Source organism: Periplaneta americana, chromosome 17 (assembly GCF_040183065.1).
Source record: "Periplaneta americana isolate PAMFEO1 chromosome 17, P.americana_PAMFEO1_priV1, whole genome shotgun sequence".
Classification (NCBI taxonomy): domain Eukaryota; kingdom Metazoa; phylum Arthropoda; class Insecta; order Blattodea; family Blattidae; genus Periplaneta; species Periplaneta americana.
In genome coordinates this window covers 20,237,992-20,265,661 of record NC_091133.1, presented here as the reverse complement: position 1 = coordinate 20,265,661, position 27,670 = coordinate 20,237,992, and the positions used below count along the sequence as shown (strand labels likewise).

Genomic DNA, 27,670 nt, shown 5'->3' with positions numbered 1-27,670 from the left:
CCCATAACTCGCCAAATAGTACTTCAAAAGCCGCTAGATTCCATATTATCAACGACTGTGTTATCAACCCTGATCACATAACAATAGACTGTGCCCAAAGAGTTTGTATTGCAAACTCTTTGACTGTGCCACAGATATATAGCATTTATCTGTGGACTGTGCCGATATTTCGCCTTGTCTGTGATGAGGCATAGCGATCCTAATGATTAGCATCTATGGATGCATATTCCCTACGTCCTACGTATTGAGCTTCGTGACTGTATAATATGGTTACACTGGTCAACAATGATTTTGTTAAATAAATAATTTCGGGTGTTTCTTATATGTTGCCATCTGCTGATTCCAAAAATGAAGTCAGAAATTTTCCATCACCCACCATTTTTTTTAATTTTGAAAATAATTTGTTTCCTGTTTATTAGCATTTGTGGTATATGACATGCTGATTAGAAGGAGTATTTTACATTTATATTTCATTCCATTGTGTCAACAATTGACTTATAACGTTTGGTGATTGTTGCCTGTGAATTCACGAATAACAACAATGACATTTCCCTCACAGAACTGTGATTGTAAGGTAAAGTTCCCAGATGAATAGACACTTTCTTTAAAGAAAGAAGTTAATCCTATATTGTCTTCCGTTGTCAATTATTGAATTGTGATAGAAGTGTATAATATATCGTATTATCGCCGCGCTCTCATGGTTAACATTCGGCAGATCTTTGAGTGGCCTCGTGCACAACATTTGGCAGGTCTTTGAAATTTAATTGTAGTATTGTTTTCAATTTCTTATGTCACTCGCCTCAATTTCAATATTGCAACCAATAAGCTGCTTCCATTATTAAATGACACTTACTTGTCTAATCCACGTGGACTAAAACCGAGGTTGCAATGTCTTGTGCTGAGGACGAATATTAAAGTATGTGATTAAAAATTATTATTAAAGAGTATTATTAAGAGTTAAGAATGTCAACGTACTCGTATATGAAATAATAATAATAATAATAATAATAATAATAGTAATAATAATAATAATAATAATAATAATAATAATAGCCATTTAACAATATAACAAACTAGTGCTTATTCTTATCGAGGAAGTAGACGTGACAACGTGACGCTTAGAGTGAAACCTACAGAGCAACAATCGGTCGGCAAAATTATGTTTTAAAAGCACACCGCACGTTATTGTATGATGCCGACATGTTAAGCATGAGGCCGCGGCGATAATACCTAATAGTACATTATAAAGTGTTTAGTGTATAAGCAACATCTCTCGAAAGTGTCTTAATGACAGAAACAACTTCTGTTACGTGTGTAGTGAACTCACTTTAAAAGCGGAGAAGCGAAATTTTACTCCTTTAGTTAGAAGAGCTTATGACTGTTATTTTAACAACAAAATAGACCAGAACAAGACATGGGCCCCGAAAATCTGTTGTGCCAAATGTTAACTGGCTGGTTAAAAGGATCCCGTCATATGCCTTTTGCAGTCCCTATGATATGGCGCGAATCTAAGGATCATTTGACAGACTGCTACTTCTGCTTGACAAATATATCTGGAATAAGTTCGAAGTCCAAACACACTGTTAAATATCCATCTTTAGATTCAGCAATTCGACTGGTGTTTCATGGGCCAGGACTTCCCATACCAACTCTACTAGATGACATAACATTGACTGAAGTAATTCAAAGTGTTCCTGTTGTTCAGAATGAATTACAGAATGATCCAGATTTTTTGGAAGAGGATACTACAAATGAACCTCACTTTCTAATACAGGAGGATTTAAATGATTTGGTTTGGGATCTTAGTTTAAGTAAAAGCAAGGCAGAATTACTTGCATCGATATTGAAAGGCTGGAAGATGGTGCAAGATGACACCTAAGTAAGTTTATTCTGCCAACGCCAAAAGAAATTTGAGCATTTGTTTATTAAAACAATCTCTCTCTTTTCTCTCTCGTACAAGAACACATATACGTTAATAAAACTACGTAACATGTAACAGAAACTTTTTTTTTATATTAAGCTTTTCTGAAGATATGATATGAAATGTAAACTCTAATTATTTTAAACTCTAATTATTTTATTTAATCTCGCCTTTAAGTTTATACATGATACCGAGATAACTTTTATTTTTTCTGCATTCTTGTGCAGTATGTTATTCATATTCCTCCAAGTGGCAGCCTCAACACATGCAGACTTCTAACACATGAGTACAAGTTGTTACAAAAGGAACATTGTAGTGCCTCCATTCCTGAAATGAGGTATAGAAATTCTTACACATTAAAAAATTTAAAATAAATATTATATTGTTTTATTGTCATGACACGTGATCTGAAGACATTAATTCGTCAATTTAAGCACAGAAACTTAATCATAAACAAAAACAAAAAAGATATTTTAAAATCAATATTTTCTAACGTTAATAAAATAAGGGGTCAAACAAGTTTGGGGGGGACAGTGATCCCCCATAATTCCGCCTATGCCCCCTGCATATGATCGCTGTGCGTCTGGTGTAACTATAGCTTCAACCAGCAATATTATGTGTTGTGTGGCGAAGAAATGGATGGAGAATATTAAAAACTGATGAAACATGTACAACATAAAAGGTAAATAGTTTTCCATTGCCAGAACTATAACTACTGACTGGTTATTTTCTTTATACCATGTGTTATATTGAATTAAGAATGAGATCATGCCACATTACTTACAAATGGCTTTTAAGGAACTCGCAGGTTCATTGCCACCCTCACATAAGCCCGCCATCTGTCCCTATCCTGTGCAAGATTAATCCAGTCTCTATCATCATATCCTACCTCCCTCAAATCCAGTTTAATATTATCCTCCCATCTACGTCTCAGCCTCCACAAAGGTCTTTTTCCCTCTCGTCTTTCAACTAACACTCTATATATGCATTTCTGGATTCGCTCATACGTGCTACATGCCCTACCCATCTCAAACGTTGCTATACATTTAACTTTTCCATGTTTATTTCACTACGCTTTGCCATTTTGGCAACATTTTACTGTAGAAAGCATTTCATATTAAGTCATAATTTTAATACTCTCAATTCTAAAACTGAGCCCCTCCTCAGCTATGTTTTACTCTCTTTAGCGGAAACTTAGCTCGCATTTTTCAATCGGAGTTGGCAACACTGGAAGAAGTCCAACAACAATACGGATTTTCCATGTTCTAAAAAAAAAAAATAGCTGTGTTTGTACATACATAGTGTATAAATTATGGACATAGACAATTAGACGAGAAGTTACTTGCGTCAATATTTCATTATGGAATAAAATATACTACTCCACAACAATATTAAATCGACAATTAGAATTGTGTGAATAAAAGATGGAGAAGAAAACATCTATTGTAAATGGAGAATCCAAAACCGCATCAGCACAGGATCTTGTATCAAACAGACCCAAAAGTCAAAAGTCGTTAGATCTTGATGACTTATTTGGCTTTACTGAAGCACGCAAGAAACTTGAACGCCGAGATGAGGACAAGGCTGTAGAACCAGATTTTGTTCCTTACAGAATTTTTTTGAACAATCTTGATAGCTACCTTGGTCGATATATGTCTGAGGCATGTAAAAATTGGAAATGAATTTCAACACATTTCTCTTGCAATGTTATGTTTTGTTTTACGGTCCCCTCCTCTCCTTTCAAGAAGGAGTTTATTAACTATTTGTGAGGCAGCAATATTATTGAAATATTGAGTCTGGTTGTTCCTATACCAAACAGAACTCTAAAAAATTTAATACAGAACCTTCTTCATTGTTCAATATTGTAATGCCCACAAAGAAACTATACATTTACATAAGCTCGCACCCCCGTATTTGTAACGAAAATAATACGGTGCAGGATTCATGTAAATATAAATACCGGTACCTATAAGTTATTATAATGAATTTTAAGTTTTATATATATATATATATATATATATATATATATATATATATATATATATATATATCTCTGTACTTATAGGCTACATACTGTAAGGGAAATCCTAAACTTAATTTTATCTTATACCGGTAGTAATTAATCAGAAGTGTAAACTATTTAATGAAACCATTAGAATAGACTTTTATTTCCATTCTTCTTTTTAATTTTTTACGTAATATTTACCGCTATATTTAATTTACTTCTTTTATTCTTCTTTATTCTCTAGTTTCCTTTGTAGTACGTATCTATAAATTTTATCCCAAGAATCGTAATTTGGTATTTACCTATATCAACTGAGAGGCACCTACAACAGAGCTATTATTATCATACCTCCCAAAAAAGAGCGGCCGGCCAGCCGCGCCCTGCATGGTTTCCACTGAGCGCATAACCATTTCTCTGGCGCTTCTCCAATATGTAACAGTACTAACAACAAATGTTCAATAATTTGGAAAAATTACTGAAAATGGTCCCCATTTGCCACCACACATAACTGACATCTTCTGATAAGTGAATGAACAACACTCTGAAGTTCCACATCATTGATAGCTTGGATTTCTTCTCGTATTTAGTCTTTTAGTTCATCTATAGAATGAGGATTTTTTTTCTATAAACCCTACCTTTTAGTGTTCCCATAAATAAAAGTCACAGGGTGTTATATTTGGCCACAAATTATTACTGATTAATCTAGTACTGGTACCGAAAATACGCCTCAATTCCCTCATTGACACGGCAGCTGTATAAGCAGTGGCGGAATCTTGTTGGAAATAAAACTGGCGATCATTCCGCATAAGAATACTACGTTTTCTGTTTGATTTTAGATTCTTCACTAAGCCTGTTTGTTTAAATCTTTTAGCGAGTCGTCTAATTGTTTTGGCTGAAGGCACAGGTCTGTTTAGAAACTTTATTCGAAATTTTCGTCTTATTTTCGCACATGACCTTCTGTCTTTTATGTACAGTAGTGGCAAAAAAAACCTGGTCCAACCCTTGTAGCTGATTTCAGAGCCTTGTTCACTCCAGAGCACGATAGACTGGTAACTAAGACTGTCGTGTGATTCGAATCCTGCCTGGGAAGGAAACTTTCTTTTTTGTTCCTTATTCAGATTTATTCCCAATACTTTTCGATTGCTGGTAAAATTCATGTTCTGGGTATAATAAGTTAATTAAGTAGTAAAATATCGCTGCAATCGAAAAGTATTGGGAATAAATTTGAATAAGGAACAAAAAAAAGTTTCCTTCCCAGGCAGGATTCGAACCACGAAAGGCTTAGTTACCAGTCTATCGTGCTCTGGAGTGAACAAGGCTCTGAAATCAGCTACAAGGGTCGGTCCGATTTTTTTACTATTACTGTACGTATTGTACATATACACACGTTCACAGTGATAATTTGTTGCTAGGCATTACCTAAATACACAATAATCACTAAACTTTAGGCTATACACTAACGTTGTATACTTGAAGAATCGAGAGTTTCATTACACGACTTCTAAGCACACTGAATGTCATATGGCTACTGGAGCTTGATTGCGTGGTAGAAATGATTAGCGCATGGCGGAAACTACGCAGGGCGTTGCTGGCCGGCTGGCTGCTCTTTTCTGGGACGTATGATGATAACAGCTCTGTACAATGTGAGTGATTGACTATCAATAATCAGGCCTACTAAGTAGTATCATAGCTCTTTAATTATAATTTTTACATTATTCTGAATAAATGTTGGACGTCGTCTTTATTACATAAACCTTATTTATTGAAATAGAGGAGTTTTTATGAATTTTGAAATGCTCTTGTAATATCAAATAAACCGAATTAACATTTTTTTGTTTAGTTCCTGTCTGATCAAGTGTTCGGTGGACTTAAATCACAAGACGAAGGTGAAGAGCAAGAACCAGAGGACATAGAAGAAGAAGAAAAGTTAGAAGAGGACGAGGAAAATATTGAACTCAATGTAAAGGAAAATGCAAAAAATGAGACAAAGGAATCTTTAAAAAACAACTATGAGATTATAGGCACTGTGAAGAATTCTGAGGTAGATCTATAGGCCTACCTACTCATTTTAAAATATAAACCTACCTTCCTACTGTTTTCTACACGTGTGACATCTTGAAATTAATATTATACCTCCTGTATAAATTAATTATATTATTCAACTTTGTAAAGATATATTTGATTTGATTTGATTTATTGATATAGTTCACAAGTACAAAGCTTAATAATATAACAAAAGATCTATAAACAAATATAGTTCTACATACTAAAAATACAATTTCCTAGACTCTTGTATAGATATATCATCTTAAGCAGTGTATATTTCAGGCCTGGTGGACTCTGGTGGCGCCAGGGTACAATTTTTCGAGGTTGGGCGGCACCAGGACAATTTTATGATTTTCATATAATGTCAGTGGCGAAGTTAAGGTGTAAATACTGGATAGTATTAAAAAATCTACTTACCCTACATATTTTTATACAGCAGATGTTTCTATCAAAATTTTTTGTGACACAGACCTCACAACAAGGTGATGACCACTCATTTTTACCCTCAAACAGAATACAGGTATAGCAACTTATTTGTTTTAGAGCACCCTGTTAGATATTTCTTATACTATGAAAATGGAAATTTTCTATTTTGTCTTCCTCCATCTGCTATTTTAATATATAGACCTAAATATAGTGTCGATCTCTTAACTTTGTAAGCTTATTTTGTTTCATACGTCAAACTTGAAAACAGTTACTCTTTTAATTCTACAAATAATGACCAAACTGGGTCTCAACTGAAAAATAACAGAGGAAGACATAAGAAAACATGGCTGGAAGGAAGCGAAAAGATTACAGGATGGTGACTAGGAAGATAGAAACGAATTGATTCATTCCTACTTTTTTTTTTTTGCGCTAGGACAAGTCCTTCATTGCAAACCCAGCAAACTCTAATCTTTTCTCTTTTCCACCTTTCTCTTAGCTTCTGCAAAGACCCATATGGGTATATCTTAATATTGCCTATCATCTTATTTTTCTTCTGCCTCGCACTTTTTCCCTGTACACCACTCCTTCCAGTGAATCCTTCAGTAGGCAGTTTCTTCTTAGCCAGTGCCTAGCGAATTTCTTTTTCTCTTCTTGATCATTTTCAGCATTATTTTTTCTTCGCCCACTCTTTCTCCTGTATCTCACTCCCTCTCTTGTCGCATACTCATGTACACACACAATGCCATACACACAAATTAGTATATTAGTACCGGTAGACAATAATTCCGTGAAATTATTGATAAAAATGATCTGGGAAGGCTATAAAAACTGAACAAAAATTATGTTTACTCAGCTTCATAATATTAGTGAGGAGACATTATTAGGGAGACGTGTCCTCTCCCATGATTAAATTTTTAGAAATATTTGTACAAATAATATAAACTCAAATTGAATTAGATGTGTAAAGTAGGCCTATGTAATTTAATTTAAATATTGGTATCTATGCATAAAGACCAAACCTTTAATTTACATCTTTTATTAAGGTTACATTTTTTAAATTACTCCAGTTCAATTAAAAGCCATACCGGGTACTTCAAGTATTTTAAATTCAGAATATATAACATGGCAGTTTACCATGTCTTAATATTTATTGCACTTGTAATTGTCATATTCCTATGAGATAGAAAAAAACTTATAATTACAGTACGGTATTTATAAAGTTAAATTATAAGATATTTCAATTTTTCAACTAAAACTACTACTGTTTTCTACAGTATCGCAAGACTGAAAGCATAAAGAGTATTATTGATTCGTCAAACAGAGAAGAATTTCTTCCTATCATATTGAAATGTGGATTTATCATTTACAACATTTCAGAAGATAATTCACAAATTAGTGAAGCTTATTGGACAATGAAAGGTAAATATAGTTATAAAATTTTGCGTAAAATAGTTCATATTCATACGTGTGAGGAGTTAATGTCTAAAATATTGCTTTCATAAGGTTAAAATATAATGATTTTATAACTTTTTTCGATAAAGATGCTTATAGAAGACCTATCTATAGACTTTCGTCAAAATTTTATCTGGATGAAGAAACTGTTTTCACTGGATAAATGTTTAATCTACTGCTTTAATCTGAAAACGTACATTGCTGTTTAAAATTAATAATAGCACATCCAGAAAACCGTATATTAATTAAACACTTTGTACATGAAACTTGTGTTTATCATTAAAGAAAATCGTTGGCTTGTTGACAGTTGGTGTAAGTATCAAAACTAATCTAATAATATGAGGAAAAGAGGTTATTGAAATGATATACTGTAGTATAGAATAGCATAAAATGGAAAATTACAAATAAATAAAAAATGTGTGAAACTTCAGATCAGAACCAAATCTTAAATAAGTGTATTCTATCTTTCTCGTAATAATTAAATAAAATATTGTTTTTAACACTAACATTATACTTATCTATCTCTTTTATCAGCGATTGAAGCACAACTAGACAAAATGAAGGAGGAAGAACCTAAAGCGTTTGAGGCAATGAAAGATATAAGGCATTTTATATTGATATCAACAATCATGACATGGGCTCTTACAAAACCAATTGATCCAGTAAGTTCATGTACAAAAAGTATTTCTTTACTCGACCTTCTTAAACAACAAATACTACTCAGGTCCAGAATCCAATGAGGTGATGGTGTGGCAATATTGTAGTAATGGTGGAACAAGATTAGTAAGAAAACTTAAGTACCTAGAAGAAGCATAACTCATACACACTTTAGCCACAGATAAATCAATCTTTTCATCATGATCAAAATAAAAGCTTTAAATGAAGTATCTAGTTAAAAAGTTCTAAGATAAGATTATGTTATGTTGATCATTAAAATTTCCTGGGGATGTGGTTGGATTAAAATTGAATATGGTATGCTCATATTAAAGTATTATCAGGAAAATTTAAAGGAGTTAAAAAAATTTACCAATTATCACCGTGGCTAGAGTGCTGGACTCATAATCCTGTGTACCCAGGTTTAACCTAGGTATATCCCGTGTCTTGGGCAGCTCGTGACCAGGTAACACAGGTGTTTTCTCCGTTTTCTCTGGAAGCTCCAGTTCCCCTGTGGCACATCCTGAGCAACGACTCTGTCAGTGAATTGACTAAATAACTGACTTCATATAGGTGAAGGACGAGCAGTTATGTACCTGCCATTAAACCAAAAAAAGTTTTAACAAATTATGAAAGGAGGTGCTGAAACTGATCGTCTTCATTGTCTCCTCTTTTTGGCTCCTCTTTAAGAAACTATCCAATACTGACTGTAATTTTCGTTGAGAAATGGTAGCAATATCCTAACGGATATTATTTTTCAGTTCTTCCAGTGTGTGTGGCTTTGTCGTGTAAGTCCTACATGACATCTTTTAATTTACCCAGTGATAAAAGTCACAGGGAATTAGATCGGAGACTGAGTAGGCCACAAATCCCTACTAATAGCTTTGTTCTGGTTAGACACTCCCTTAATTTCTGTCATCAAAATATTAGCTGTATGAGTTGTGGGAGAGTCCAGTTGAAGAAAGACAAAATCAATTAAAATTCTGAATAATTTCAAGGGAAAAATTGTTCCGGGGCCGGGTATCGATCCCGGGACCTCTGGTTGAACGTACCAGCGCTCTGCCAACTGAGCTACCCGGGAACTCTACCCGACACCGTCTCAACTTTTCCCTTTATATCCACACAACTCGCATGGGCTGACGAAACGCCAGAGACCCACATTGAGTGCACACAAACTCTGTGTGACTTGAAATTGTGGTTTTCTGTTAACTTACACAGTGACGTATATATTATGCAAATCTAATCTTTCAGGTAAAGCTTCCTGTAAAGCAGATTTGAATAATTTCAAGGGAAAAATTGTTCCGGGGCCGGGTATCGATGTGGGTCTCTGGCGTTTCGTCAGCCCACGTGAGTTGTGTGGATATAAAGGGAAAAGTTGAGACGGTGTCGGGTAGAGTTCCAGGTAGCTCAGTTGGCAGAGCGCTGGTACGTTCAACCAGAGGTCCCGGGATCGATACCCGGCCCCAGAACAATTTTTCCCTTGAAATTATTCAAATCTGCTTTACAGGAAGCTTTACCTGAAAGATTAGATTTGCATAATATATACGTCACTGTGTACATTAACAGAAAATCACAATTTCAAGTCACACAGAGTTTGTGTGCACTCAATGTGGGTCTCTGGCGTTTCGTCAGCCCACGCGAGTTGTGTGGATATAAAGGGAAAGGTTGAGAAGGTGTCGGGTAGAGTTCCCGGGTAGCTCAGTTGGCAGAGCGCTGGTACGTTCAACCAGAGGTCCCGGGATCGATACCCGGCCCCGGAACAATTTTTCCCTTGAAATTATTCAAATCTGCTTTACAGGAAGCTTTACCTGAAAGATTAGATTTGCATAATTAAAATTCTGAATAATGTAGACCCTACATAACAGAGATATAGTATCTTTGTCGAGGCTTGTTCCTTCTACTTACAGGTACATATGTAAACTCACAAAATAATCCTTACTCGTGCCCTGAGAAACCTAATATTTCTCATGAATTGCTCCTTCACGATGAGAATATTGCTGTATAGTGCACCATGAGTAGCAAATGAATAATATGGTCATGAATTCTATCTCGCTTCTTCAGATCTTCATCGATTATATCCAGAACACCTTCATCTGTTGGACACTGTTTTGACTGCCTTTAAGCTGCCTGGCTATTAGAGCAGATACAAATCCGACCCTTAAGCCAAGGCATTTCTAATAAATGATATGCACAGGCCAAAATAGCAAATATTTCGGCCTGGAACACCGTAGTGTAGCAATCCAGAGAATAAGATAGCCTCGTCTTAAGCCCATGAATGCCAGCTCTGGTCCCCTCATAAGTCTTGGATCCATCCATATACCATATCAGTCCCTGTGGTTAGGAGCCCTTGGACCACGAGTTCACTCTTCCCTGGGTAGAAAAACAACCATGTAGGCCTATAACAACTCAAAATTATATTTATGCCATATAAAGTCACATCCCATCGCAAGAACTGGCTGTGACTTCTGAAGAGTTCTGAAGCCAAATGCCCTTTCCACGAATGTTTAAAGAACCAGCAGCCCAAACTCCAGAGTTATGCGCAGCCACTCTGGCCTCTCTCTGAACTATCATGTTCAGAGCAAACAGGCCCAATAGTGTCCCAAGGGCACTAAGTGGAATAGTGCGCATCACCCCTGTTATTCCCAAACACGCCAAGCATTGGATTTTATTTAACTTATTTTTGGTGGTATGTGTCAACACACCAGGTTACCAAATTAAAGATGCAAAGGTGAAGAAGGCTAACGATAGAGATATAGGGCCAACATACCACTTTGGGGCCGAGTCCCTAACTCTTACCAAAGGTTCTTTGACAGCCCACAAAAAAATTGCAGGTTTTAGTCACCTTGTACTCAATATGATCTCTCCAAGTCAGCCGAGAATCAGTTATTTAGGATTTCCAAATCCGTTGTGCTTAAGGAAATTAAGAAGAGCTTCGCCTCTGACATTGGTATTGGTTATGTTATTGAAATGTTATGTTTTACTTAACGACGCTCGCAACTGCAGAGGTTATATCAGCATTGCTGGATGTGCCGGAATTTTGTCCCGCAGGAGTTCTTTTACATGCCAGTAAATCTATGACATGAGCCTGTCGCATTTAAGCACACTTAAATGCCATCGACCTGGCCCGGGATCGAACCCACAACCTTGGGTATAGAAGGCCAGCGCTATACCAACTTCCCAACCAGGTCGACTTGGTATTGGTACTACCTCATATCCCATGATGGGAATTGGTATCGCACCCTGCTACCAGGTCAAGGTCTTCATTTCTACAAAAGTAACAAGGTCCTCAAACTCCCTAAGAGGTGGAAGGTCTTCGGAATCATAAGTAAAATATACCGAGCATACAACAAGTTGTCTATCAGTATTTCCCTTCTTTAAAACTCACCAGGGCAGCCACAATATCCTGAGAACAGAACTGTGTATTGTCCAAGCTTTCATATCCTTAATAAAGATACATGTTCTAGGCCTATCTATTGCACCACCACGAAAAATGGAGAAGCCTGGTGTATTCAGACCTATAATACGGCCCTCACGAATCCATGGTTCGTGCATTAGGGCGATATGTTTCCTTCCAGACAGCAAATTCCGGCTAAGAACCCTAAAGACATAAATACTGTGTTGAAGATTGTCTGCACACAATAAATAGCAAAGATATTATCTTCCATCCGCAAGCCTCTCTAATTCCTCTTCTTCTGCTTTTCTGCGCCAGATCCCATTAGAGTAAATGTTACCTGGCCTGCTCCACAGAAGAGTTGCTTCAATTTTGGACTTATTTTTAAGCTTTAGGGTGCTCACCTTTTCGGCTAGAGTCCTTATCAAAGCTTCTTCACTTCTGCTATGTTCTGGTTCCCCTTGTGAGGTCCCTGACATGGCAGAATCATATTTTAGCTCTCCCTCAGAGTCCTCTGTTAGGAAGCTCTCTGGATTCTCAGATTCTTTTAACTGAGCCCCTGCAATGTGAGTTGACCCATATCCAGATTCCTCTCCATGCTCTTCTCTAGAGTCTCCTGTTAGAGAGTTCTCTGGATTCTCAGGTTCCCTTAACTGAATTCCTGCAATGTGAGTTGATCCATTTCCAGATTCCTCACTATGCACTTCTCTAGAGTCCCCTGTTAGAGAGCTCTCTGGATTCTCAGGTTCCCTTAACCGAGCCCCTGCAATGTGAGTTGATTCGTTTACAGATTCCTCTCCATGTTCTTCTCTAGAGTCCCCTGTTAGAAAGCTCTCTGGATTCTCAGATTCCCAAAACTGAACCCCTGCAATGTGAGTTGATCCATTTCCAGATCCCTAACCATGCTCTTCTCTGGAATCTCCCATTAGAGAACATTCTGGTTGTTTTGTTCTCTGGGTAAATATTGTTCCCACGAGAATGGAGGAACTGAAGTCACTGCCCCCAACCCCCATGTTGAAGCAGAAGATCTAAGTACAAAGAGGTTCGGCTGGTACCCCAAGACGATCATTCACAACACTGAATATTTAAGTATTCCAGTGCCATTCAGTCTTCAGCTCGATACCTTACACCTTGGCTTTGGTACACAATTGGAATAAGGCAGACAGGATGTTGTAGGACACACTCAGTCTGCACCTCAGCTGAGACCTGTCCAGTAGTAAGCTATGGCTGCCATATCCCTTAGCCTCATTGGAGCACGCAAACCTCCCCACCCACATGGACAGTGTTACTTCAAGGCGGTGTCCCCTGAGGAGGATTCTCGCTGTAAAGCAGTCCTGTAATAATTAAAATAAAAAAATTTTTTAACCAAGTTCAATTGTATATAATGAAATACAACTCTGCTCAAAATCTTTCTTTTGATAAAGAAGAAAAATGTATTGGGTACCAGTTCCTAAAAAGTTCAAGGCATTTTGTGATGCAATGAGAGTAAGCATAAAATATGAGTATAATAATTGTAAATTATCTAATATCACTATCGATTAAAATACACATGTATGCTTTATATAGGATGATCTTGAGCAACCTTTCGTTGAGACAGATTTTCGTAAGAGGAAGCCACATCCAAATTATAAGGATCATATTGCACTTGAGAAAGAAGTCATGCAAATGGGAAAAAAGGTAATGTATGCTTTGTAAAATATTTTATCTGTTCATCTTGATTACACACTTTTAGCACTTTTATCACTTAAAATGTGGTCAATTTGTTATATAAACAACTTTCCTATGTTAATTTGAAACTATATAATAATTTTATTTACTTTAGTTAATGATTAGTTTCGATTTGGCCATCTTCAGATTACTAGCAAGGTCCTTGCTCGATTCCGGTTTCTTCTCATGGTGCCTTTGTGGTGGGTGCGTTTATGATCAGTAGTGTCAAATAGTATTGTATTTAATTTCCGGTTTTTCGGTTCAATACGTAGGATTTTTATGTCTGTTTCTATTTTGCTGTAGTTGTAATTAGTGATGTAATTCTGCATATGTGGTAGTATTGTGCGATTTGGTTGACTGGAGTTATACGTGTGGTAGACAAGATTGGAGGCTGAAAGTTTCTCCTGAGGTTCTGTTTCTCTCAACTTCACAAATTTACTTCCACCAACCCTTTCATTTTACTCTAACTTCCCTTTCATATCATCATATGATGATATACACAAGTGTGAAGAATCCGAAATTTCCTTCTATTAGCACTCAAGAAGAATTTAGTACAGTCGCTCTTGATGTCTCATTTTGATTACTACTGTGATACCAGTACTCTCCTAACCGACCTTAACGTGTGACTGACAAAAAAATTACAGTGTGTTCATAATGCATGTGTTCGATTTATTTGCAACATTCGTAGATCTGCCCGTATCTCACTTTCACTTGATATGCTGTCCTACGTCCATCTCAAAGAACAAAGAAACTATTTATTCTCTCACCTTACTCTTCAATATTCTTCAGAACTCTAACCCAAGCTATTTGGCTTCTCATTTTCAAAATTTGTCCATACTCATTCACAACACCATATCACAGAGTCCACCCTAAACATAGAACATCCTTCTTTTGCTTCAGTCCATGCCTTTCAAAATTACTGATTTTTTTACATTAAAGCCATAAAATTGAATACGTGCCTTTATTATCTGTTACACATAATTCTTTACCCTAATAATACGAACTACAAGTACTGGTATCCAGAATAACTAGGATAAAGTCTCTTGGTTCTTAAAGGATCAATTGCTCTCGTAAGAAATCACCTCATGATAATTTTTTTTAATGTAATCTCATTATGTATCTTTGTTTTATTTAATCTTTGTTATTTATTTTATCTTTTAGATGATGTCTTTGTAAATTGAAATTTATTATGTATTTTGTTATTTATTGTAGCTTTTGGTAGTTTATTTATTTGAAGAATTTAACTTTCAATTCTATTAATTTATTAATTGTACATTAAAATTATCTTGTGCCAAAGTGCACAGAGTAAATTCCTGTGTTGCCTGGACCACGGGCTTGCCCAACACAAGTTATAAATTTGGAGTAGAGCAGAATTTGAACCTGGACTCCCTGACTTATAAGTCCAGCGCTCTAGAACTGAACCACTGTGGAGGTTTAATTTCATATAATAATACGCATTAACGTAGTAACTTAGTAAAATATTGCTGAATGGCAAGAATATATATAAGCACTTTAATATAGTCTTTGTAATTATCATTAATATTATTGGTTTGTCATTCTCATTATCATTAATGTTATTGGTGTAAGTTGACCTACAATATATTCTTAAAGAACAAAAGTGCATAATAATGTTAAAATTTGAATATTAACTGTCAGAAGGAGTGGGCAGTCAGTAATAATTATGAAAATGTTTGTTAATATAATCATATGGTGACACTTATGTGAAAAATGTTGTTGTTGTCATCATCGTCATTGTCAAAGGCATCATTCTTTCTCTAACTTGCCAATAAAGTGCTTCAATGTTGTTGTTCTTCCTATTATCGGAGTTTACTTTATGTGAAAAATTACGACATATATTGCATTGATATATATTTTTGTGACTTAATGTCAGAAATGTACTCTCTTCAGCATAAGGAAAAGTTCAAGACACTAGTGATAGCTACAGGTGTTACCTATGGAAAGGAAGAAGATATTCTGCATGCTGTTTTCAAGATGGCTTGGGAAAATCCACCTTCATTGCCAGTCATTCTGCCCGGAAAAAATTTAATCCCATTAATACATATAATGGATCTTGCAAGGTACATTAGTGGTATAGGCTACTTCTTAATTATACTGTAGATCTGTAATAATATATACACGAGGGGCATTCCAAAAGTAAGTTTACTGGGCATATTTTTTAATATTCATATTTTATGGAGCTCTGGTTTGGTGGAAAAAGTCTCCTTCAGTACAACTCCAAAGTCAAGCTATGCAGAATTCAAAGAACAGCCTGTATGGCTGTAATGGGAGCCATGAAAATGACTCCACTGCAGCTATGGAAGCACTCTTAAACTTGACTCCATTAGACACTGTAGTAATGGAGGAAGTGAGAACGGTTCTCTACAGACTGCAACATTCTAAGCAACTGATATTCTCAGATGTAGAGTCAGGTTTGCTGGAATTCAAGAGATTTATGGCAGATGACATACTGTTAATGGAGTCAGACCATACTGGTATTAATTCTTTTCGACATTATACAAAGAATTTCGGAGTCATCATTGACTCTGAACATTGGAAAAAAAAAATTTCAAAGTTTCCTGAGAAGTCTTTGGTGTGGTACACAGACGGGTCAAAGACAGACTCAGGAACTGGATCAATTAAATGTCAATTATTTTCTAGATTACCTTCGTGAGAATTGTGTTTGTTTGTCCCCCCCCCCCAAATACTATAAAGTTTTCAAATACATCTCGTATTTCATTAATTACAAAAAAAATCACAACCCTACCTATGGCCTATAGATTCTGCATTCCAAAGCTGCAGTTGTGCAGTGTATTTAAGGTAATTTTAATAATGTGCAAAAGAATATTAATTTTCCCGAATTATTTGGACCACCAAGAAAATTGGTCATGAGTTGCCAATGCTATGTAGGTAGGCCTAGATATTTCCAGTTTGTTCTTATCGTGCATGCTTGAAACTGCTAAATTATCTGGCCAGAGAAGATGAAAACTTTGACTAAATTCTTGACCAAAAGTAGAAATAATTCTACATACACGTGTAATAATTAATTCCTCTAAAAAAACATTTTTTATTGTTTGATATGAACTTTACAGAAGGCAAATTGTCAATTTATTCTGCGTATTACGAAAAATCATGAATAATGTCCTCTGATATTTCATTATATGTTTTGCTTTTTAATAAAAACCCATTAACTTTTAACAAAAAAGAAAAAAAGTTGAATGTGCGTCATTACTGGATAAATTGACTTGCAAAGACCAGTACTGAATTTGAACAAGATTTCACGGTCAGTAGTTTATTATAAATTTCTGTAGGCCTACACACTGCAGACAGACAGATGGCATGAACAAAAACAACTTTTTTCGGTACGGTATCAGGGATGCTGAAAACGAGCATTTCAGTGAAAATTTCAAAATCGATTTTTCTTGCTGCATTACAATCTTACTGCCTATTCATATTTCGTACGTAAATGAGAAAGTGGTAAGAAACCCAAATAAAATATGTCACAAAAATAATACCGGTACTATTATTTGACCCTTCAAATTAATAACCTATAGTAGTATCAATAAAACTGTAAACAAACCATTTACAACACTCAACAAAGGAAACCAATTGCAAATTATTCTAGACACCGAACTTTTCATTTCGGCTATCCAAGACTGGAAAAACAAACACTGTTCGTAGTCATGCTTTCTGGTTGCTCGTCTGCAGAAGTTGAAAGTCTCCCCCCACTTCACCTTTCGCAATATCCTAAGCTCAGAAATGGATATAATTTTAAAAATGTAAATGCCGTACCAAACACTGAAGTATACACAACTCATCGAGTACTATAAAAGCTGATGGAAAACAGTCAATAGGTAGAGGATGATATACACTAGACCAGATGTTCTCATCCTTTCTTCAATGACGTACCAATATTTTTAATTTAGGACATTAGCTGTAGACCTACCATTAGCTAAATTTATTATGGGAAAATGTCATGTCTCACTGTCCTAGGACCAGAATAAACGTTTCTGTGATTCAATACCAATAACTGAGTGCTTTATTTATTCGTGTTTAATTAAGAAACAGTGACTTTTTTAATTTATTCAATGGAGTGTTGCATACAATATAGATAAAACAGCTATTTCTTTATATCTTATGTTAATTTATATTTTTATTTCATACTTTAAGTACCACCCAGCAGTGTCTCATGTCCTAGTGGTACGCGTACTAAACTCTTGCTAATTCGACCCTCAGTAATCCGCCCTCCTTTGAATGCACTTCCTGTCACTTCTGGGAAATTTGCACTGGTGCCATGTGTTACACTATATTACTTATACACGTATATATTTATATACGGTACATATGCATGTGCTGGTCACATGTGGAACGTTCTAGTTTCGATTTAGAAGTGCAAGTGAAATGGTTGGTTCAGCTTATAACATTATATTTAATGACATTTTTAAGCATTCTCAATAATCCGGCACTCTCATTAATCTGGTACCTCTCTGTGCAAGAAATGATCGGATTAGCAAGAGTCTACTGTACTATCCTTTTCGTGTGTAGCAGACTTCTAGTGCTCATACAAATGCAGTATAATCCAGTCTGTAGAAATCAGTCTCCGGTTAATGAATGAATATCAACGCATTTTTTAACTAACGTTTTCAATTACAGTGTTCTGCATAATATCTTGGAGAAGTTCCCTAAAAAACAAAGATACATACTAGCTATTGAAATGGTGGTGTCCAAATTGAAGAAAATTATGAAGGTAAATAAATACTATTACAATACTAAATGCATTTGCATTAAAAGCAATACCACCATACTTAAATAATTAGTGTATGAATGGAAATTAAGTCAATAATTTATGAGTTTATAACACGTATATAAATATTATGAAATGATTTCATGTTGATGATGATTATAACGTTGATGCTATTATTATTATTATTATTATTATTATTATTATTATTATTATTATTATTATTATTATTATTATTATTATGAGAAGATGATACCACATAAAAGGAAGTGGCAGAAACAATTACAATGAATGCCTGTTACCGGTAACATTATACTCATAAGTAGGCCTATTCTACATTACTTTAATATAAAGTGACTACTCATATTTTGAAGCAACAAAAAGGTTTACTGGCCACCAGCGTAGCTCAGTCGGCTAAGGAGGTGCTTGCCTGCTGATCCGGAGTTGCACTTGGGCGCTGGTTCGATTCCCACTTGGGCTGATTACCTGGTTGGGTTTATTCCGAGGTTTTTCCCAACCGTAAGGCGAATGTCAGATAATCCATGGCGAATCCTCGGCCTCATCTCGCCAAATACCATCTCATTATCACCAATTTCTTCAACAGTACAGTACAGTAGAGTCTCACAAACTCGACTTAATGTGGACTGAGAGGGTGTAAAGTTACGAAAATGTCGAGTTTCACAGACTTGTAAAAGAGTTATATAAAACATATTATTTCAGGATACAGTATATTAAAAAAAAATGAAAGTTTTTAACATATAGATGCCGAAAAAAAATGTAAAATCTAATCTAAAACAATTTGATTTTAAAAAGAATTTAAAAACTTACATGTACATGAAATTTAGTCTTTACTGGAGAAAAATCTTGTGATGATGGTTTGTCTCTCTCACTCGTTCCTTCTTCTGATGGCTTTATCACGAAGATGTCGGAGGAATAGAATGTCCATTGGAGATGCATCTTGCTCCTCGAAATTACGCAACATTCCTTCAACAGACTTTAATCCTTCACTAGGTGTCATCTTTTTATTTCCATTCTCTTTCATCTCTTCGTCCTCTGATTCCTCTTCATCTTTCTCTTCCCTCTCTCTCACCACTGCAACTATTTCACTGTCGCCTAGTAATTCGTCATTTTCATCCCGCCCCATCCATTCTCCAACATCATCATCAGTAGCTTTTTCGCAACCCGGAATCTTTTCTAAGTCCATTGCAATTTTATTTACACTTCCCTCTTTATCCAGCTTCTTTAACGCATCCTGTTTCATTTCAATAGTCACATTTTTTTTGTTTTCTTCTCACTCGACATTTTCACTGGTAAGACAATACAGCACTCAAATGAAACCTTTTCCGCACAACAATTCACTTAGAAATGGCAAGTACAATCCAAGGAAAGTTTAACTGGAAGAAACTCGTGCAGGTATTACATATCATTCAATCTTTACAATTCATTTTTCGGTGGAAAATCCACCCCGACAAAAATAGAAAGAAATGCAGTGAGTGATGATGCGAGCTGTCCCATCTTCTAAAGCTGCTACCTGGGATAGGTAGGAGTTCCCCATACAAGTCACTTGTCGCCAGGATTATTATTGTGTATTACACTATAGAATGTTAAAAAAATTACTGCCTTTAGTCATATTACTCGCCCAGTGTAAGTAGTGAAATAAAATGAAAAACATACTCGTATTTCATGATTTATCCACTATGAGAAAAAAAATAGAGAAGCTTCTACGGATGTCAAGTTATACGGAATGTCGAGTTTTCGAGAGTCGAGTTTCTGGCACTCTACTATAGTTGATACAGCGTCGTTAAATAACCAACTAAAAAAAGTTTTACTACAAAAATCAATAATTGAAAGGTAAGACACTATAGTGGCGTCTGATAAAAAAAAAATATATATAAATAGGGTACATATTTATTGACATATTTATGAAAATTAGTGTTCGTTTTATTTAGGTTATCAGTACAACTCTTGCAAACGGAGAATGTAGAAATATACAAAAAGAAGAGGCGTTCCTGATTCCAGAAATATCAGTGAGTAAAATAATCATATTAGCATAATTTTTATGATATGTTCAACGAAAAAAGCTTTCACGTTTCATCTGGCTTGATTCTCTTTTCATTTATTTTTTATTGTTGTACTGGTGCCGGTATTCTAATGAATTATGATGTTCTAGCAACAACTGTATGACGTACTGACAGTAAATCTGAATATGCAACCTATGTACATAGTGGAAAATATGGATTTGAAATGGGTTTCAGAACTCGGTTTTGTTGACAACATTCAACAAATTGTAACAGAATACAGAGAAGCCAACAAGTTAAAGGTAAGTTACAGTATGCATTTAAATATTCATTCTAAAGTAACAAAATTAAATATATACTGAACTAGTTTATTGTATTATAGTTAAACTATTGATGCCATTCCTCACATGAATTTTCAGTCAAAAAGAGCATGATCAAGAAGTGGACACTGACGGATCGTTGGAGAACTGAATAACAGGCAGAAAGTAAAGTTTACCCTGTGCTTCCTTCCTCTTTGAGCTGCATGGAATTAATTAAGCTACCAGTATAGGTTTTTTTAAAGGTTTACTTTCATTTACGTTTATTACAGTGCTTAAAGTTGCTAAAGGAAGTGACTGACGGTTTGCAACTAATATGAGTAAATACAAAAAGAGTGGTGGTGGTATTTTCAAGAAAATAAATAATTATTTAGAAAAATTCATTTAAAAATAGAATAGGATGTAAGAAATAACATACGGCCTATTTAAAAACTTCATTTAATAAAAGCTACAAATAATCTCTTAGCACATAACATAATTGAAAAATTAGACTAATAGAAATTTACCGGTACTCACATCTTGTTAGGTACGTTTATTTAAAGAATAAGTCACTCATTAAAATTATGTAAAAGAGCTTTCATATTATCCATAATATGTAGCCTAATTAAATGTAAACTAAATAAAATGAACTGTTTAGGATGGTTGGTGATCTTATATAAAGGTGAATTAAATTCCCATTTTATCAGTATAGCATTATTGATGATATGTCATATCAGCTAGTTTCCCAGGTTTTGTGTGCATACCCAGCTCAAACCAGCCCACTTTAAGTACTGGTGAATCATGTCAAAAGTGAAATATAGTTTAGAGTGGTAAGTGTGTGTAGTACAATTTTGTTCTAAACATGATTCTGCAAGTGAATGCTGCAAGTAATTCACTACTGTTTTGAAAGTGTATACGTTTGTAGGACTTCCATTTGTATCCTAGTAAAATTACTAATCGACCTACTATTATTCAAGATTCTGCAAATTTGGAAGTTTCATCAGTACTAAGAATATATTTCATTATGAACCCTGCTTTCCTCATCTGGAAGAGAAATACCGCATACCCGTTTGTCGCTGGGAAGTAATTGGCTTGCTCTTTAGTGCAAGGGACACTATATCAAGATTTTGTATAAATTTCTTTCATCGTTTCCATATCGATCTTTTGGAACTTCAAGATATAGCCATTAATGTTTTAAGACATTCCTTGTTAATTGTAAATAACCATCTGTACAGCTCTATATATGAAAAATAAATTATTCATGTCGAGAATAGCTGCCCCCCAAAAATAAATTAAATAAAAGTAAAATAAAAATAAATTTTAAATTTAAAATATAATATTGTTGATCTACAATTAATTTAAGTGCTGTTACCGCTCAGTACCCCTTTTTCAAGGGCAGCTATCCTTTTTGGATTCTTCTCTCTCTAAATTAAAATTTTATACTGATGGTCTACCAAATAATTACAATAATGTCTTTGTCAATATAAAATGAGTTCACATAATTATTTTCTCGGAAACAAAACCAAATCATTGTTGTTCTCACCGCCACCACTACCAACATCATCTTAATCATCTTTACCAACACCACCTTAATCAACTTTACCAACACCACAACCACTACCAGTATTAATACCATTACCACCATCTACATCACCAACACCACCATGACTACCACTATCACCACCACCATCACCAGCCAGCACCACAGCCACAACTTCACTATTAACACCACTACAACTTCTACCACTAACATCACTACATTTACCACTACAGAGTACCACAATCACTACTACTATTATCGTCATGACTCCCAGCAGCAACACAACCACTACTACCAGTAGCACCACCATTACCACTTCTACCAACTCCAACACTAAGTACCTAGATACTAATATAATCATCTCTACCATTTATACCACCACCACCACCACCACCACCACCACCACCACCACCGGCACTGCCACCGCTACTGCTGCCACCGCTGCCAACACCACCACCACAATTACTAATACTATTACTATTACTGTCATTGCCATTGTCACCAACAGCATCACAACCTTTACCATTATTGTCAGCATTACTACTACTACCACTAGGTCATTCTGATTTTTAGCAATCCATTCTCTCTGCTAATTCCAGCAAATTCCATAATTTCAAATATATGAAATAATGTAATAACAAGGGGCTACAAATAAAGGAAAAGATTGCAATGCAATATGCTATTGCAGAATTGTGTGTGGAGTATTTTAAAAACTCACAAATAATGCTGACTTGCGTCACGAAGAAGGTGAGTACTTGCACAGAATATTCACAGTTTCTTTCCCCCTCCATTGCATATGTCCCTGGCTAGTAACATATTACACTAATCAGACTTCAGTTGTATACAAACAATTTATTGTTCTTCCTCTGAGACATATTGTCAAGTGAGATGTACTACCCGATAATATATATACATATCAGCCAGAACCTCAATCAAAGGTAAACTGTGATGTATGGCCTCTATTCTATATTCTGTTGATTTAACACCATATAATATAGGTACTATAAAACAGCATCTGCAGCAAAATTTCTACCATTTTCTGAGAAGAATTTGGAGGTAATTATTGTATCTATTTTTATCTGTTATTTTCATATTTAAAGAAAGCTTATTCGTCTCTATGTAAGATCATGCGTGTGTAAAGATAGTCTGCATCAGGATGGCTAGTGTGCAAGTTACTGTGAGCTCTGGACATTCCACTTCTCGATCAAGCTCTTACATTTTCACCAACTGTTGCACTACCGGTATCACTTAACATTATTTTGTTTGTCTATGATTTCTTTCAAGATCGAAATCTCACACCAAGGAATATTTACTGGGTTAGTAAGAGTAACTGTGACATAATTGAAAATGAACTAATAATGATAATGAGATATAATTTTATCAATTTTAAAATTCGATTTTCGACATATGGTAACAAATATATTATGTTATCAGTACAAACATTTTTTTATCATATGAAACAAAATTTTTGGCACTTACAGAATTATTTCCTACGATTATTGTAAAAAAAAAGTTCATATTAACATGAATCACATTTACAATATAGTGCGAGAGATACTGTAATTGGGTATTTCTACTGTACCATAGATGTAAAGAAATCCAATGTTTCGGAGCTACAAGTTGGCTCCATTATTAGAGAAGGACTAAAGAACAGCTCTTGATGATGAATCCAACAGACAGATTTCCCCATTCCCTTCTGCTACCTTCCCTGATGTAGCTCCGAAACATTGAATGTCTACATATAAGACATAGTGCAATTACTTAAAAACCTCGCACCACATTGATCACCATGAAAGCTTTATAGCATACGTATTTATAATAATTTTGGGAAGTATATCACTGTGAATCAAGGTCGGAGATATTCAGATTTATGAAACAAAGCCAGATTGTATAAGCATGGGAGTGCTATACAATCAAGTGAATTATTGCGAAATGCCTAAAATGTATACGAGAAAGTATGTGCCATTGTCATTACACCGGTTTTTTATACTTAGCTAATGTAATTTTATTGTTTCTTTGTTAATTATGATTTTAAATGTTATAACACAGTACCTAATTAATTATTATTATTAATAATCAAACCTCTATCTACTCAAAATTACATCAGAAATATGCTCTGTAAGTGTCGTCATAACTTCAAGAACATAAATTCAATTTCAGAAATATACCGGTACTCTACAGATATAACTGAAATTACAACAAAGGGAGATATATAGCTAAATGTAACTCTGTTCTGTGTTTCAGCCTTTGAAAATATTTATTCATGGACCACCTGCAGTAGGAAAGACAATAATTGCAAAACGATTGTGCTCATATTACCAATTGCATTATTTATGTATTCAAGATGTTGTACAGGCAGCTATTGCTGAATTGGTAAAGAATACATTGAAACATTTTCAGAAAGGCTATCATTATTGAATACAATCTTTAATCTATGTTCTCATTCTCCAGTCATTTCTACCTATTTTTTCACTGCTTCTTCTTCCTAAGTTTAATTCCTTTTTATTTTGTACTACTTTTATGCCACTATTATTCTCTTATTTCATCTCAGAATAAGAATATAAAGTAGATTTTCTTAAAATATCTTACTTTAAAAGTGCCGGTACTAGTATTTTAGAGTCAATATAAATTGCAGTATTAAAACGTTATTGAAAAATAATTATATATAATATATTACTTTCACGATTATTTTGAAATAAATTCATTTAGTTTAATTAACTTGTTTCGTCATGATTCTTCATTTTTCTATATACACCTTTAATACTTACATATCACTGATTAATTAAGAACTTCTTTACTGTGTTAATATTTATGATTTAACTAGTAAAACAAGGTAAATCATAAATATTAACACATTAAAGAAATTGGTAATTAATTAGTAGTTTAATGACTTTTTTTGGTACCAGCACCAATAAGTTACTGTAATAAATGTATATACAAGCGAACTAAAATTAAAATCATACCGGTACTGATACTTCTGAAATCAGTTTAATAGAAATCTAATCTTACTGTATTCAAATAATTCTAGTAAATCTTAAAGTACTGGTATCGATAATTAATGTAGGCCTATACATTTTTATCAATATTATGGTTGTCGAAATCAACAACTCCTTCTTGGTTTGTAAATTTTTGCAAGGTTCATATTTATTTTAATGCAAATTAAGATTAAAATTAAAATTATTAGCATACATAAATTAATATTATCTTCTTTGGATTGATTAGTGGGCTGTATCTTCATGGTAACTCTTAAAAAGTGCAGCTATTACTTTTTATACATCTTTTTACATCTTTATACAACTTTTTGTTATCTCTCTCTACATTAATAATAATTCCAATGCATACTTACTTTTCATTGTCAAATAAAGTTCTGTAAATGTAAAGCTTGAATAGTACAACTTTTTTCTTTTATGTTAGTGTAGTAATTTTTTCTTGCAATTTAGTATTAGTATTATTATTTAAAGTATATAAAAAATTATATATTTTAAAATTTCTTTCACCTACCCTATGTTGCACATCACATTACAGAAACAAAAAGTGGAAAAAGCTAAAGAAAAAGATAAAGAAGAAAAATTAAATGAGGACCAAGAAGATGAGGAAGAAGTAGAAGAAGAAGAGGAAGAAGAAGAACAAGACAATTTTGAGGAAATATCCGATTTATTGGCGGAAATAGAGGCTAATATACAAGAAAATAATGGTCAGCTTGATGAAAACTATGTAATAAGGTGAGGTGTATTTTCGGTACAGTACTAATATTCTAAGAAATAACATACCAGTAGATGTGTACTGGCACAGTATTTTAAAGAAGGCCAAGATTTGGAAGCGGGAGTAACCATTATCCGGAAGTTACATTAGATTAGATTAAATTAGTAATAAAGAGCTAGATTCGATATACACACATCAAAATTGTCTAAGGAACAGATGATTTTATTAATAAAATTCTTTCCAAACCCAAATAAGTACTAAGTATTGGGCACATATAAGGGATTTATTCATTTATCTATGCACCGGACACCATTGCAACCAGTGTTTTGTTTTATTTATATTATTACATTGAAATTTTAGTGCATCAGATAGGGTAATTAGTTCATTTGTAACGGAGAATTCGGGTAACTTCAACAGTGTAAAACATTAAAAAATAGTAGAAATGAATGCTGAACGTCATCATTTAAGCCGCAATGACATGTTTAGAGCAATTGGTATAATTGAAAACAATGGAACACAAGCTGACGTTTTTCTTCTGTAAGCACATTTTTCTTCTCTGGTTAGCTACAGAACCTGTTTTATTAAACTCATCTACTATATGGCCATAAAGTCATTTAAATATGCGCTCCTGCATATATGACGTGTAGCGTCTCAAATGCAGGTAGTAAGGCCATAAAAAGCATTACGAGAGAGGTTCGGCCGGCGCCATGTATAGTGTCCCGGCATAGCTCAGTTGAAAAAGCGCTCAGCGCGCAGAGCTGAGAGGTCCTGGGTTCGATTCCCGGTGCCGGTACGAATTTTTCTCGTATTAAATAGTAATTATCTACTAACTTTAATATTGCTTTTCGTGTTGGAACTGGGCTGCCAGGAAATTTAGTCTAAATACTTATCTTATTCTGCCACAAAACTTTCTGTATTTGAGATACGTCTTCAACATGAATATACAACAATGCAATGTGTATCTCACAATTGCACAACACTACTGTTCTCTCTAATGAAATCTCACTCACTACTGACAACCATCGCCTATTCCATTAAAATCTCACTCACGACTGATTGCAGGTAGGAAGAACATCTTGATTTTCATGGAAGTGAATGACAGTGATTGCATGAGGCTCGGACTGCCAACCGATGTAGCAGTGTTTCGAAACTTATAAACTGCTCATCTGAATTATTACAGCTTAACTATTTCTACTACTCTACATTGATTTTTGTACAAAATGATAATCGTCATTCGTGTGTTTTATATAGGTTTCTGAAAGAGAAAATGATATCAAACCCATGCCAAAACCAGGGCTATGTTTTGGATGGATATCCTACAACGATAGAAAATGCGAGAGCTCTGTTCCAAGCAGAAGATGATGAAGAAGAAGAAACGGCAGAGGAAGAAGAAGAGGGAGGTGGAGAAGTATCTTTCAACAAGAAAATAATGCCAGGTGAAATTTACGCTTCTACATAGAGTTCAATATCTCTCATATGATTAATTTCTTCATCCTGCTAGTGTGATCATCATTGTTATTGATAACACATTTTTCCTACAGTATATGTAAGTTCTCTTAAAGCAAATAGAAAAAGTTTTTAGAATTTGTTTGTGTTTCATTAATTTCTGTGTAATTCTTATATTGCCTCTCATTTGTTTTATATTTTAAATGTATATACAGTAAAACCTTGCTAAAACGTACCCTCTATAAAAAGTAAACCTGCACAAACGAGAAATAAATTTGAGAATGGAATGATTTCCTAAGTCAAATAATACTTTAAAACGGAAAACTGC

At 34.6% G+C, this 27,670-nt stretch overlaps 1 protein-coding gene across 4 annotated transcripts in view; it reads left to right on the top strand.

Moving 5' to 3' along the window:
- Window positions 1-3,178: 3,178 nt before the first annotated feature.
- The window catches only part of LOC138692596 (adenylate kinase 7-like), a 42,401-nt gene continuing 17,909 nt past the window's right edge, over window positions 3,179-27,670 (top strand). Inside the window, exons 1-12 of one of the 4 annotated variants that reach the window (XM_069815599.1) lie at window positions 3,179-3,582; window positions 5,767-5,967; window positions 7,673-7,817; window positions 8,385-8,512; window positions 13,462-13,572; window positions 15,511-15,680; window positions 18,253-18,346; window positions 20,290-20,367; window positions 20,511-20,660; window positions 24,439-24,567; window positions 25,720-25,916; window positions 27,148-27,332. In XM_069815599.1, coding sequence (XP_069671700.1) covers window positions 3,346-3,582; window positions 5,767-5,967; window positions 7,673-7,817; window positions 8,385-8,512; window positions 13,462-13,572; window positions 15,511-15,680; window positions 18,253-18,346; window positions 20,290-20,367; window positions 20,511-20,660; window positions 24,439-24,567; window positions 25,720-25,916; window positions 27,148-27,332 — 1,825 coding nt within the window. In that variant the 5' untranslated portion in view covers window positions 3,179-3,345. The remainder of the gene's footprint in view (window positions 3,583-5,766; window positions 5,968-7,672; window positions 7,818-8,384; window positions 8,513-13,461; window positions 13,573-15,510; window positions 15,681-18,252; window positions 18,347-20,289; window positions 20,368-20,510; window positions 20,661-24,438; window positions 24,568-25,719; window positions 25,917-27,147; window positions 27,333-27,670) is intronic. The other 3 variants (XM_069815600.1, XM_069815601.1, XM_069815602.1) reach the window with 3 other exon arrangements.